The 14307-nt window shown below is 37.3% G+C and overlaps 1 protein-coding gene across 1 annotated transcript; it reads right to left on the bottom strand.

The window, feature by feature from the left end:
* Nucleotides 1–87: 87 nt before the first annotated feature.
* LOC127963449 (coiled-coil domain-containing protein 22-like) lies at nt 88–13919 on the bottom strand. The gene is made up of 16 exons (XM_052563373.1): nt 13543–13919; nt 13229–13406; nt 9766–9898; nt 8075–8181; nt 7876–7960; nt 7520–7689; nt 6115–6327; nt 4759–4950; nt 4485–4604; nt 4213–4329; nt 3069–3170; nt 2611–2718; nt 2364–2459; nt 1886–1945; nt 1443–1517; nt 88–1343 (listed from the first exon to the last, which is right to left on the bottom strand). The coding sequence occupies exons 1-16, from the start codon at nt 13590–13592 to the stop codon at nt 1230–1232; spliced, it is 1920 nt and encodes a 639-aa protein (XP_052419333.1). The 5' UTR covers nt 13593–13919; the 3' UTR covers nt 88–1229.
* Nucleotides 13920–14307: the final 388 nt, after the last annotated feature.

The following is a 14307-nucleotide window of genomic DNA, read 5'->3' as shown; positions in this document are numbered from 1 at the left end:
TGAAAATAAATACACTTTACTTAAAGATAATGAAGCTTTTTTTAGGACAGTTAAGGACAATTGTCATTAATTTGACAGAAACGTGTATGTTTTTTATTTTTATTTAATTTTCTGTTAACTTCCTTAGGAGAGTAACTTGTAGCAAAATGTTGAAGTATCAGAACATCATGTTCAGAGATTGAGCATATGAATACAATTCCAGATAAATTACAAAACATTCATTTCAGAATAAATTCTCAATGAGACTTTTACCCAAAGTTGTGCAGTCCTACTCCAAATGTCTTATTACGCGAAGGTGAAAAATTATGTCATATGGATGATAATACCTCAATTTAAATCAAAACAAAATCCTCAATACTATTTTTTTTTTTTTTTTTTAAAAAGAAGAAAAAACAAACTGGGACAATAACAACTGGTGGCAATATGATGAGATATCAGAACATCTTGTTCAGAGATTGAGGAGATGTATACAAGTCGTGGTAAATTACAAAACATTATTTAGCTCTAAAATCAAACATTCCAAAAACAGGCATTAACTATTGAAAACCAGTTTGATTGGGACAATCATCAGTGTTAGTCAAATGTGTTTACACAGCTTTCCTACAGTCAGCCTGAAAAGAGTACTTTTCTATCACAGAGGTTCTATGACAATATAACTTTCAATGACGAGTGTTTGAGCAGCTCTATGGATCCATCAGAGCCAAGCAAACTGATACGTAATAAAATGTATGCTTTAATATGAAACAGGCAAGCTGTTTATGAATATTCACTTGTTATCAGCCCACTATTTTCCCAGTTGATTCAAATCGCTTGAACTTTTGTAATGTTCATGAGCAGATCAACCCATATGATGAACAACAATCAGAGGTCACTGTTAACGGACACTTTCACGAACATATGGTTATCGGCGTATAACAATGATGTTGTTTCATCAAGCCAATGCATCGGTACTGGTCCTTCTCATATTATTGCAGTCCAAGCTTTTTGTAAAAAAAACTCTCTCATCACAATGAACAGAATTAGCTTTAACCAACATTTCTTCAAATTTGTGTCATTTTGATGCAAAAAACTTTTGTGTTCAAACCCTCAGTAAAAGCTGAAATTTGCTAATGTGATGAGGATTATTTCGGATTTAGGGCTGACGCAGATGGGAGCCAAACTGACGTCTCTCAAAGCAGCAAGCCGCGATTTCACTCTGCAGTACCATCAAACACAGACGGAGCGACAGCTCAACCTTCCCGGATCTTCGCAGCAAGGGCTGAGTTCTCCTGACGAATGGCCTTGTAGTCTTCAAGGATTTTCTCTAGATTGCTAACTGTTCTTTTACCATTTTCAGTCTCAATCTACAAAAAATAAATACATAAATATATTGGACTGATGACAGCTGAAAAGTGAGAATGAAATTATGTTTGCTTAGTTCTAAACATGGCTTGGTTTCACACCTGCTCCTCAAGATCTCGGATTTCTCTCATGATGGTCCCTGTGTCTTCAATGGTCTGAATCAGCTGAGTGCAGTTCTGAGAGCACAGATATGTTAGAATGATTAAATTGATGATTTTCTTGCAGGACAAAACTGCCAGAGTCTTGCTGAAGTCAGCAAGAGCATTCAGTTGTGCAGTTCAAAGGTTGAACAGATGGACAAACTGAGCAAAAGCCACCATATCATGTGTCATTTTTGTCTGAAATGTTTTTTGCAGGATCACTAGCAGCATGCCTTTTGCTCGTCTTGTCACAGGAGACAAAAATGTTTTTCCAACCCAGTACCTGCATTTTAGGACTTCAATGTGGAACTTTTTTTTTTTTTAAAACAATCCAAACCAGTGACAACACCAAAATATATTCCATCACATTTATTTATAGATCTTAATAATATGCAGACTCATACCTCATGTAAGGCAGCCAAGTACTTGTAGGATTTACGGACAGATTCATCTTTCTTGGCATCCTGCATTAAAAGATTTAAGTTTTTTTTAATACTGAATTACTATTACAAAACAATGAAAACGTAAGATTATATAAGAGGATCTGAGACAAAGAATATATTTTTAAATTATTTTAAATACACTGCTGTTCAAATATTCTGAATCATTTTTAAAAAGGAATTGATACTTTTATTCAGCAAAAATGCTGTTCCTTTGAACTTTTTATTCAAAATCACAAATGTTTGAGCACCAAATCAGAAAATTTGAATGATTTCAGCTTTGCTATCTCAGGAAAGAATTACTTTTTACAGTATACTAAAGTATAAATCAAATGTCTGTTTTTACTGTCTGATCAAATCAATGCAGCCTTGGTAAGCATTATTGGTGAGACTATATATATATATGTATATAACCTTTTAAACCTTTGAAAACAAGACTGACCTTAAACACCAGTTCATCGGTGACAGCAAATGTTCGGTCCAGTTTTCCTGTCAGGCTGTTAATCTCTTTCTGCAACTCCTTTGTATCAGACAAAATCTGCAGGGGGTCGATTAATAGGGTCAGAGGTCAAAAGGCTTCTGAAGAACTGCTAACTTCAAACAGAAAGCTGATGTCCGTGGACACAGGTCATGAACTCAGATGAAGTATTTAATTGAGGGCTAGATAAAGGATAAACTCAATCCAAGACCTTAGTGATTTCTTCCTTCTGTTTCTTAATGTTGCCTACAATCTCCAAGATCCTCATGGTGTAGGCTGAGCGAGACACATCTTTAGATAGCGTTTCATACTCAGTTAGCTGTAGAAAAACATTAAGAAGGAGAGTAAACAAACAGTGAATGTTAAACCAACAAACAATAAATATTATAAGACAGATGCAGATTATTAGTTTAATATGCATTAATATGGACTGCGAATTTGAGATTCCAAAGGTAGTGGGGAGACATAGCCAAATGTAACAGACATTGAAACCAAAAGATCATATGTTTTGTAATGGCAAATGAGGACAAAAACTCTTTTACATGGAACAGATGGCACTGAACACTTGTTTTTGAGTGGTACGACTGGTAAGGAAATGGTGTACGTGCTTAATGCATGTCTTGGGTGACTGAAAGGAGAGGGAAGGGATGAGACAAAAACATTTCGTACCAGCTGCTTATATAGACTCTCCTTCTTTTTGGCCTCCTCAGCAGACTGTTTGATTTTGTCATGCAGGTCTTTGATCTCTGACAGCTTCCTGGAGGACTCCGACTATTCGAAAATGTACATAACTGATTACTTCATTAAGGCACACAATACAGTCAAATTTACAGTAAGGGCTGCACAATTAATCACACCCCCAAAAAATATTGCACTATGGCTTAGTGAGATTATTAACAAAGCAAAGATATTTCACACAAAAGCCGCTCATGATGTAGTGTTTTCAGTTTCCCAGAACAGCTTGATTAACAGTAAACGGGTCACTTTTAAAGGGTTAGTTCACCCAAATATTAAAATTATGTCATTAATGACACCTTCATGTCGTTCCAAACCCGTAAGACCTCCGTTTATCTTTGGAACACAGTTTAATTTTAGATTTAGTTCGAGAGCCCTCCATTGAAACTGTGTGTACGGTCTACTGTCCATGTTCAGAAAGGTAAGAAAAACATCATCAAAGTAGTCCATGTGACATCAGAGGGTCAGTTAGAATTTTTTGAAGCATCGAAAATACATTTTGGTCCAAAAATAACAAAAATTACGACTTTATTCAGCATTGTCTTCTCTTCCAGGTCTGTTGTGAGTGCGTTCACAACACTGAAGTGGTGCTGCTGACATGTTATATTTGTTATTGGGCGCACCAGAAAACACGTCAACAGCGTATCACAATGGAGATACTTCTTTATTTTCTTATTTTTATTTAGCAATAATAATAACAGATATTCTTCGATTATTATTAATGTTATTATTATCATTACTTTTAAATTGATATACAAATCAAAACATTTTTGGGGCAAAAATGTACAGCTACAACACAAACAAGCTTCGTGGACAATACAAAGAAGCACAGCAAATCTAGCAGAAACGTCATAATTATACTTCTTTCCCAGATCGTGCAGCCCTTTTCATACTTTCTCGATATTTTAACAAATAACACAAAAATGACCTTAACTAAAGCACAATAAATCAGCCTGTTATTATTCAGGGGTTTGATGTCCAAAGAATTGAAATGATATCTACATATTTGGCTGTTTAGATAGGAGTGCATAATAGCTTTAGATGACTGCAGTTGCTATGGGGCTGAATCACAAGGTACCTCTCTGTTGCCACACAGCTCTTTTAGTCTGCGGTGCTCGTCAATCAACGGGACTCTGTGTTTCTCCCACTGAGAGGCTAAATGAACCACTCGTGTAGAGCTTGCCTCAACCAGACTCTACCCAACACAAACACACAGGACAAAAAGAAACATGTCATTAGTCACACGGTTCAATTTTGTCTGCACTGTACTGTTATTCCTGTTTTCATTGTTTGTTTTTGGTTCTGATACATGGGGGTGACACGTGTGTGTACAGTATGTGACTTGTGTACCTGTAATTTTAGCAGGTTGTTCTCAGCGTCAGGTAGCAGGTCAATGGTCTGTCTCTTCATTTTGATCGAATTCTCCTTCTCGTCATTACCAACCTCTTTCTGTTGTAGCTCATTTGACACCTGCAGACAGGAATACGACATATCAATGATTACAAATAAACTGCTGCATTTATTCTCCAATTAACCTAATATTCCCCCGTATTATATTTGTTAAATCACTATATTATATGTGATATGTTATACTATAATGTCATGTTATCTGATTGGTCATTGCCTGCTGGATGGACACAGTGAGCTGCTTGATGTCTCCTCCCACTTCTTCCATGTGGACTGACAGCTGCTGCAACTGTTGCTGCAGAGCAGCAAGTTCTGCTTCCTGCTGGGCCTTTAGGTCCTCCTCTGATTGGTGAGAGCTGGGAAGTGCACTTGCTGCTGCTGCCATCTGCTGGGCTGCCTTCTCAGGTTCCTAAAATCATTTTGCCTTTTTAGCTCAGAGCCAAAACATCTTCATATCCACTCATTTAGATTACAGGCAGGTCAAATTAATTGGATAAAGGATCTAAAAGTAACTTTTAGGTTTTAGGAATAAATAAGAATAAGAAATGGCTTTAAGTTTTTCATGAATAAAAATGTAAGTGTCAGATTTCATTTATATATATATATATATATATATATATATATATATATATATATACATACACACACACACACACACACACACACACACACTTTAAATGCCATTTACTTTAGAATATAAAATAAGTTTTGTTCAGCAGTGATAAAAACATAAGCCATATTTTTAATTACTATATAAATGTGTTTTATATTTTTTTTGTTTTGAATGTTTATGCATTGTTTGTGAATTATACATTTTATTACTTCTACTACATAATTATGTTTATAATAAAAATTATTTTGTGTTTTGTAATGTTTATGTATCATATCATTTATCAAGAACATTGAAAAACCTGCTGAGAAAGCATATTATCGGTATTAATAGTTTATCTATGTTTACCTCAGCCTAGATTACATGACAGCCAACTGGCATGCTACTATTTTTACCATGTGTTACTGTGTTCAACACATCTACAGACAGTCAATACACGCAAAATTACTATATAGATCATTTCACATCTTAGCGCTTTGCTGCTCACTCAAAACAAAAAACTATATCAGATGCATCAAAAACCGAATTACTAAAGCGCTCGAAATTATTCATTTATATTAAAAGCACCTTAATGTAAAGCCATGTGAATAAAGGCTTTTAAATTTTTTCACAATAATTTAGAGTGCCTTGGAGTGATTCATTCATTTAGAAATCCTGCATCCAAAAAGCACAGATTTAAGGACTTAATACGCAAGCAGCATTTTTTGATGTATGATTTTCAGACATATTTCTTTCGATTGAGCATTTGCCACACATTTCCACTACATTTCCATGTCTCACAAGCTTTGTCATAGCTGTACTACCTACAATGTTTACATTTTGAATATAACCTTGTTAGTAACACAGTCATGTCACTATTATTTTCTATGACAAAGAAAACAAAACCACATTACAAAACCTAAGATTTTCCAGCATGTGGGAACCCTTGCCCATCAGTTTGAGTACACAGATTCTGACAGGTACCTGTGTAAAGGTGAATTTCTCTGTATGAGTGAAGCGTGTGCCTTTGGTCAGCACATCTCCCCCAGTGGAAGCACCACTGAATGACTGCAGCAGTTCAGCGAGGTCAGAAGTGGAGCGCGTGGCTCCGTGTGTGTCAGGACGAGGCTGAGCCGCTGCCCTCAGCTGCTCCTCAATACGCTTCTGCAGTCGGGCCTTCTTTCTGGATCGGTACTCCTGGAGAGACAAGATAACAAGAGTGGCAAGGATTTAAATCACCGAATTAAATATTTAACAATTATATTTCTTTAGTTGAATTTCACATTTTATTAATTTATGATTCATTATGCTTCTTAATGCACTCTGGCTATCTTCAGATTCACAACTACTCTCAAAGCACTGCAAGAAAAAACAGTAAACAGAAATAAATCACAAACACAGATATAGCCTTGCGATTTACAAATAAAATATGTGCCGAGACCTTGGAGAACATCTAGGGGTCAGACAACAGGCCAGTGTGTAAGGTAGTTGGGGGGCAGGTGAGGTGAGAATGTGGAACTGAGATGTGAGAGGGCAGCAGTACAGTCAAAGGACACATACATGCTGAATGTCACACTTGTGTGAAAGACATCTCTGTGTTCCATCCTCGTGTTGATACATGCCTTTACCACAGAGACGCCATCAAGGAAAGCAGCAAAAAATATTTACATGCTACTGTTATTGTTATTATCAAGACAGGGATCCTAGGGATCGTGCTAGAGAGAAATCATGCTGAGGCTGTAAAGCAGGCCATCTGTATGAGTAAATGGAGCCAAAATGAAATTAAGTACTTGGCAATATAAATATTCTATTAACATTTCAGTTTCAGACATTGTGCACAATGACGAATTTATGAGCTTCAAGTGTTAGTTCACCCAAACAAGATTGTGGGTTACCAAGCAGTTTCTGGTCTATGGAAGCCAATGGGGACTAACAACTGTTTGGTTACCCTCTTCAAAATATCTTCTTTTACATCCAGCAGAATAAAGAAATTCATTCAGGTTTGAAGCAATTTCAGGGTGAGTAAATGAAGATAATTTTATTTTTATTTTTGGGTGAACTATACCTTTAAATTAAAAATTAAAGACACAAAGAAAAAAAACTATTGAATTAATTGCTCTACCTTGTTAACTATTTAAAAACCACTAAAATGGCAAAGACACAACTAAATGAATACAATAAAATTACAATGACACTTAAAAAAAATATATAGTGGAAAAAATAAAAGCCAAGTTTTCAAATATTAATACTATAAAAGTATATAAACAAAGCTGAAGTAACACCGTTATAAACTCCATGGAGACCTAGAAATGATGTCAAAACTATCACGAAGCAACTAAATGACCACAGTTTTATTTTTGGATGAACACTAAGGGGGGATGAGAACAACCTCAGGTGTAAGTCTTGACAGAAGGCCTTGGCTGTTCCATTCACTCTCCCACTCCTGTGTGGCACTAAGTTCAGAGATGTGGTTCTCCAGGAGGGACGCTGGCACTGAGGTATGCTGGGAAGGCTGGGCGGTCACAGGCAGCAAATAATTCCTCCAGTATTCTTGCACCTCTGAGAGGATTCACAAAGAAACATCAAAGACATACTAATGTTAGCAGAATGAATCATGAGGCTGAATTTGTTTTTTGTCAAATTCCTAAAAGGGGTAATCACACTTCAGGGGCAAGTGGCAACAAGGCTAATACCACACCAAACCTAAGGGGGCTTATTGAATGGAGTAAGTGAAAATGAGCATGCCTTTTGGCTGTTTCCTGGAAGAGACTTTCACTGAATATGGGAGGCTCAGCGGCTGGGCGTGGAAACTGTAACATGGGCCGGAACTCTGAAATTACATTGACATACATTTGTCAGTTAGTTAGTTAGCTGGCAAGAAGTTTCTAGAGTTCTGCATATAAGCCTTAGCCCTGGATTTCAAGATATATGCATGCTGAGGTACCTGCATTTTACAATGAATGGGGAGTCTACAGGACGGAGGGAGCCAAGGCACTGACAACTGCGCTTTAATTTGAGCAGCAATTGCTCTCTGCATCAGCGCAGACTTCCCTAAGTGAGGAGAGATATATGCAACAATCAAGACAATTCTGAGAAAATTGCCTAATTAATCGTATTAATTTGATCAAATAATCAAAAGCAACACGTGACACTACAAAGGCAAGCAAACTATTCTTTGGGAAAAAATTATAGTAATGTTTGCAATATTGAGTCTGAACCAGTCTGCACTTTTTCCCACTGAGTTTATAATTGCGTTAACAAGCTATTAACTGAAACTGACTCTGGATCCTTTCCAAGATAATAAAACATTTTAATGCATTTTTAGGCAATTGAGAGTGCTTAATTAATGTAGGAGAATTGAGGGGGAAGAATAATCATTTCTAGTTTATTGAAGAAAGCTGGGAATAATCAGCACTCTAAGCTCTTACATTAACACCCTAGTTAATCACATTACCCTTTGATCCCAGCAACAGCCCAACCGCAACACTTTATTAATACACAGCCAGAAATTCATCTCAGGTTCTGGAAAATTTGTTGAAGAAACGGTTGGAAACTTTGAGTCACACCAGATTTAATATGATGCGAATCACTTCAAATCACTATTACGTCATTATTCTCCAGTATTATCACATGTAACTGATATAAAAGAATTACAAGTATAAACTCTGAGAAACAGGCTTCCATAGTTGCTAGACTGCAGTTTTACTATCTGCATTGCAAATAATAGATCATGTTGTAGACATCTTTCTTCTGTATTGTGATGTATTTTCTAATGAAACAAATTAATGAAGAAAAAATTGCAGGGAAGGGACTTTTTTTTCTAGTAGATCTAAATCTGAGCTTGAGGAAGATTTTAAAGGGTTAGTTCACCCCAAAAATGAAAATTGTCATTAATTACACATCCTCATGTCGTTCCAAACCTGAAAGACAGCAATGCAACTGAAATGTTCCCAGGTACAGACATTTGGTATATACACCGATTCAGTTTTGCGATGCTACGAGAATACTTTTTTTTTGCACAAAGAAAACAAAACGAACAATTTACTCAACCATTCTTCTACTCTGAGTTATGTCTTTCACCATTTTAGAGAGTATTACAATGTATACGCATATTTTTCCATAAGCATAAACAACACTTATTAACCAGATTACGTTAATGCGCGCGCTTTCCCCCTGAATGTAAACAATGCTGATTACGTCAAATATGTTCTTGGGTACCCTCCAAAATGGCAGAAGATGTAAAGTTGGGGAGAAGAATGGTTGAGAAATATATGTTCATTTTGATTTCTTTGCGCAAAAAAAAAAGAAAATAAAAAGTATTCTCGTAGCGTTGCAAAACTTAAGCTGAGCCATTGATGTCACATGGACTGTTTAAGAAATCCCTTTAAGAAATAGGCAGGCTTTAAGTAGACAAAATGATTGCAGAAGTCTGGCAAAAATCACTAGAGAGAAGAAGTTTTTAATGTAGAAGATCTAATTATGACATTTTAATTAAAAATTGGATGGATGAATCAATCCCAAAAGGATGCATTTATAAAATACCCACTGTGAATTTCCATTTTATGCATTGTATATTTAATATCATTAACAAGTATATGCCAAAATACATAAATGCAAAAAAGTTGTCAAAAGTACCTGCAGGCTGGTCCGAGGCCTCTGCACTCTCTCTGGGCAGCTTCTCAACCAAAAACATGAACAGAGAGCGAATCTCTGGCTCATTGCTGTAGAGAAATGTCTGGTAGCCAATTTCCCCTTTAAAACCCACATCCTAAACATAAAAGAATGCAAAAATCACATCAGAGTGGATTACAAGTCATTTCTCTAAATTTTTAAGTTAGAACGTATAGAGAGTGGTACTAACAATAGCACTTTAAAGTGAGATCTCATTTGTTAAAGCGATCATATGATGCTTTTTTAAAGATCATTATTTTGTGTATTTGGTGTAACAGAATATGTTTACATACTTTAACGTTCAAAAAACACTTAATTTTTAAAACACTGTACATTATTGCAGGTCCCCTATGCTCCGCCTCTCTCAAAGGTGTAGTATTCTACAAAGTCCCTCCATCTGACAAGCGCAGTCTGCTTTGATTGGCCAGATGATCCAGTGCATTGTGATTGGCCGAACACCACAAGCACTCGTCGGAAATGTAACGCCCCTTTCCATAATCATGAACTTCATCTTTAGTTTTACCCTGAGTTCAAGTCGGAAAAGGGAACAGAGTCGTGTGACAGACACAGTAATGAAGCTTGTACGTGTTTGCAGTACACAAGCCACGGACAGTTAAGACAGCTGATTCCACTGTTTGACAATCTCTCTCTCTCTATCTCTCTCTCTCTCATACACATGAAAGGCACACAACTCTGCATTTGAACATTCAATAGCAAATACTTAAACCAATAACAAAACATATATACAGTAGCTGATTCAGAAGCACCAGATAGTCATAAAATCAGAATGACCTCCACTCCTAGGTTCACGAAACAGTCATCCATAAAATGTGTTGCTGTTCTGTTGTAAGTAATCTTAAAGGGGGGTAACAATGGTGTTTCGTGTATTCAGAGTTGTTCACAGTGCTAAAGAGATGGATTCTCATGCTAAACATGGCCAAAGTTTGAAAAAATTACTTGGAAGAATGACTGAGAATTTCTGTGCCGAAAATCTAACTTCCGTGTTGGTAAAAGTTTTGGCTGTTTTTTTTTTTTTGATCGGGGATCGAATGACGTAGACGTAGACTTCCGTTCTGGAAGTCCTTATATGAGCATTTCTCCCAGAAAAGTGCACTCGCGCACACACGTTGACCAGAGGAGAGCGAGACCGCACACATCAACGCGCTTCAAAATCATTGGCAGTGCTGCATAGGATTTGTTTGAGAATGCCTCCAAATAAGTGCATTTTTGGATGTGAGGGAAAGTTTACGGTGTTCAACTTCCACAAGAACCCAGCGTTACATGAACAGTGGATGCAGTTTGTTTTTCCGGGGCAGCAACGGAGTGTAGCAAGTGCATTTGTGTTTTCTGGTCATTTGAGTGACGAATGTTTTATAAACAAGGCCCAGATCGACGCTAGATTTGCACATCATTTGCTATTAAAACATGGAGCCGTCCCGGTGATAAAAGACCCCATTCATGTAAGTACAATTGCATCAGATTTCTGTTAAATCAGAATATATGTTGATGGAAACAACACGAAACACCAGTATTATAGCTCCGCTCAAGGTACACCTCCAGGAGCTCGGCTTTGTCCGGAAAGAATCGGAAAGCAGTATTTTTCTTTTATAAATATGATAAAACTAAAGAATTTTCGGATATATGAAGGATGCAGTACTACTCTATAGGTACTCAAGATAAGGGGTGCTCCGATCATGATCAGTCGATCGTTATGCACATCTAGTCAGTAAAGCCGGTTCTCTAATCAGTGGTAAATTCCATCAGGTGCATGATTTCACATAGAGCAGCTGTTACTACACAGAGCCATTGTTAACTGAGAAGCAAATCCACGTTCATTTTCAGCGTTTATTTGCGCAATCTTCTCAGTTAACAACGGTTCTGTGTAGTAACAGCTGGGCTGCGTTCAGCCCCCACAAAACGTTGCACAACGTTTTTTAAACAGAAACGGTGGTGCATTGAACACACTGTTTTGATGACGCAAGTAGTTGTTGCGTATACCGAGCTGCAACGAACACATTTGTACATTATTTTCCTTGAAGCCATTGTGCGAGTTCACTTTAATACCGCATGCTTTATAAACATGTTGCTGCTGATTGGACTGCAGTTCTGACACACCCACCAAACAAGAGAAAACGCATCTCAAACCCCGTTGCACACCGGTGCACGCCGTTTCCAGGAAACATGGCGTTCAGCACGGAAACCGTAGCAAAACGTTGTGCACCGTTTTGAACTTGAACATGCCCCTGCTCTATGTGAAATCATGCACCTGATGGAATTTACCGCTGATTAGAAAACCAGATTTACTGACGAGATGCGCATTAACGATTGGCTGATCGAGATCGGAGCACCCCTAATCAAGATTAACATGAGATTAGGTGAAACGGTGTATGTTATGTACCCTTTAAAGATTCTTAAATGCATCTACTTTCGAAAGGCTAAAAAAAAGTGCTTTTGCCTGGAAAAGACAGTATCTCATGGACATGGCTTCAACACTAACTGCGGTTACTGAAACAACAGCTTCTTTCATTGAGGGAACATTTAGGCAGCATTACACAAATATTACCACATAGTGATGTAGACGTGTGGGGTTATGTTTGAATGAGCTGTTTTAGGAGGGCGTGGCAGAGTGTTAACTTTGATAAAGAATATCTCTTTGGATTTGAGACTTTAGTATTTGCAACTTTACAGATCTTTTTCATGCACCAAGAGCTTGTAACACTCCAAAGAGATAGTAAAAATTTAAATTGTATCATATGACCTCTTTAATATTAATTAACATGAACTATATATTTTCAATGTGTATATATATAATATTTTTACACCAGTTACTTTCCTTTGTTCATGTTATATTGTAGCCTTCGTAAAAATGTTCATGTTAGTTCACACAGTAAATTAACTAATGTTAACAGATACAACATTTGATTTTAATAATGTTTTAGTAACATTGAAAATAAGAATAGCTAAGATTAACAAAAGTATTTTCATTGTTAGTGCGTGTTAGCCAATGTTACAAATGAAACCTAGTTGTATTTCCGGCACTAAGTACTTATGAAACAAAACTGCCAAAAAGGCTAATTATTGATGATACTATTGTAATAAAAAATATTTTCCTGTGAAACATTTATAGGTCATCTGAATGAAATCACAACAGATTAATTAAATTGGGGAAGATCTACTCTAAGATTATGCCAGATCTACTGTCTGCAGTAAGGACCCATTTATCTTTTAAGAAAAATTTTCATAATTTAAAGTTTTATTTTTATAAATGTTCAAACCATAACTTCTTTATTCAAACCTAAGACGAAAACAAAAGTGCTTATTCACCAGCAGTAATGCGGTTTGAATGGCTATCAGCTGACTTTGTCAGTTGTGAGGGGTCAAATTGACTTAAGCACACAGTGGGACGTCCAGGCACCATGTCTCTCACCTGACAAGCCTGTGCCAGGCTCACGCCCAGTCTAAAGCGGGCAGACATGCCAGGGGGGAGTGAATGGGACAAGCCATTGCCCAGCGCAGGGTCGATCACACGCAGGCATTTCACCACCGCCTCCACGATCAGCTCACTGGTGAACTGCTTCACACTCTGAACATCCTCATCAATGTCCCTTGAAGATGAGGAGGGGATCACAACCACACATAGGCAATAAATAAGTCTGGCATGTCCCAAGATGCAAATCCCTCCGAAGAGGGAGGAATTGACTTGTCACAACTGAGGAGACCTGTACGATTTTGAATACTTACGTGCCAGCTTGTCTTAGAGAGCGAATTAAAATCCTGTCGACTTCTTCCATCACGGAAAGAGGTCAGATATAGCTGCTCGACTGCCTTCCGTAACAAAATTAAACCCCAACCGTGAACAAGGCAAATTTATATCATAAGGCTTCAGCTAACCCTCAGCATCGCTTTCACTACAGCCTGTGCAGGGCTGCTAACCAGGACGACCGTTCGGTTGCCATGGTTACATTTCAAAAGCCAGCTTAAAATGAACAGTAAATAATTTTTTTAACACATGCTCTAACAAAACTGCGTGTCAAAATTACAGTTTGTCTCAGACAGTCTCTTCAAAACCTGCTTTTTCTGGAGAGGAAGTCATTACCTAGGAGTGTCCGACGCAGTGCACCATGGGACATGAAGTTTTAGATATTATAGCCGCTCGTAATGAACTACTTGTAAAAAACTCAAGTTCCCGACATCCACAGCGCGGCAGGTCTCGTGACGAGTCCGACGCGTAAGCACGTGCGCTGTCTAGGAGCGAATTGAAATATTTGAGATGTGTTTGTATTTAATGTAATGTAATGTGTTTGTAGGTTTGAGAGAAAATCTAATGATTTAGATCATTGGATTTAGAACAGTCGTCTTTTTAGCAGATGCCAGAGAGGCCAATCTATTTATTGTGTCAACATTATTAGTGCTTAGTTAATTTTAAATTATATATTTAAATCTACAATGATTTGAAGCATACAGTTAATCAATCTTTAGAGAACCTTAAACTAGGAAAAGTACAGG

This window comes from Carassius gibelio, chromosome B8 (genome assembly GCF_023724105.1).
Source record: "Carassius gibelio isolate Cgi1373 ecotype wild population from Czech Republic chromosome B8, carGib1.2-hapl.c, whole genome shotgun sequence".
In the NCBI taxonomy this organism is placed as follows: Eukaryota; Metazoa; Chordata; class Actinopteri; order Cypriniformes; family Cyprinidae; genus Carassius; species Carassius gibelio.
Note: the sequence above shows the minus strand (reverse complement) of the source record. Positions and strands in the feature narration are given on the sequence as shown.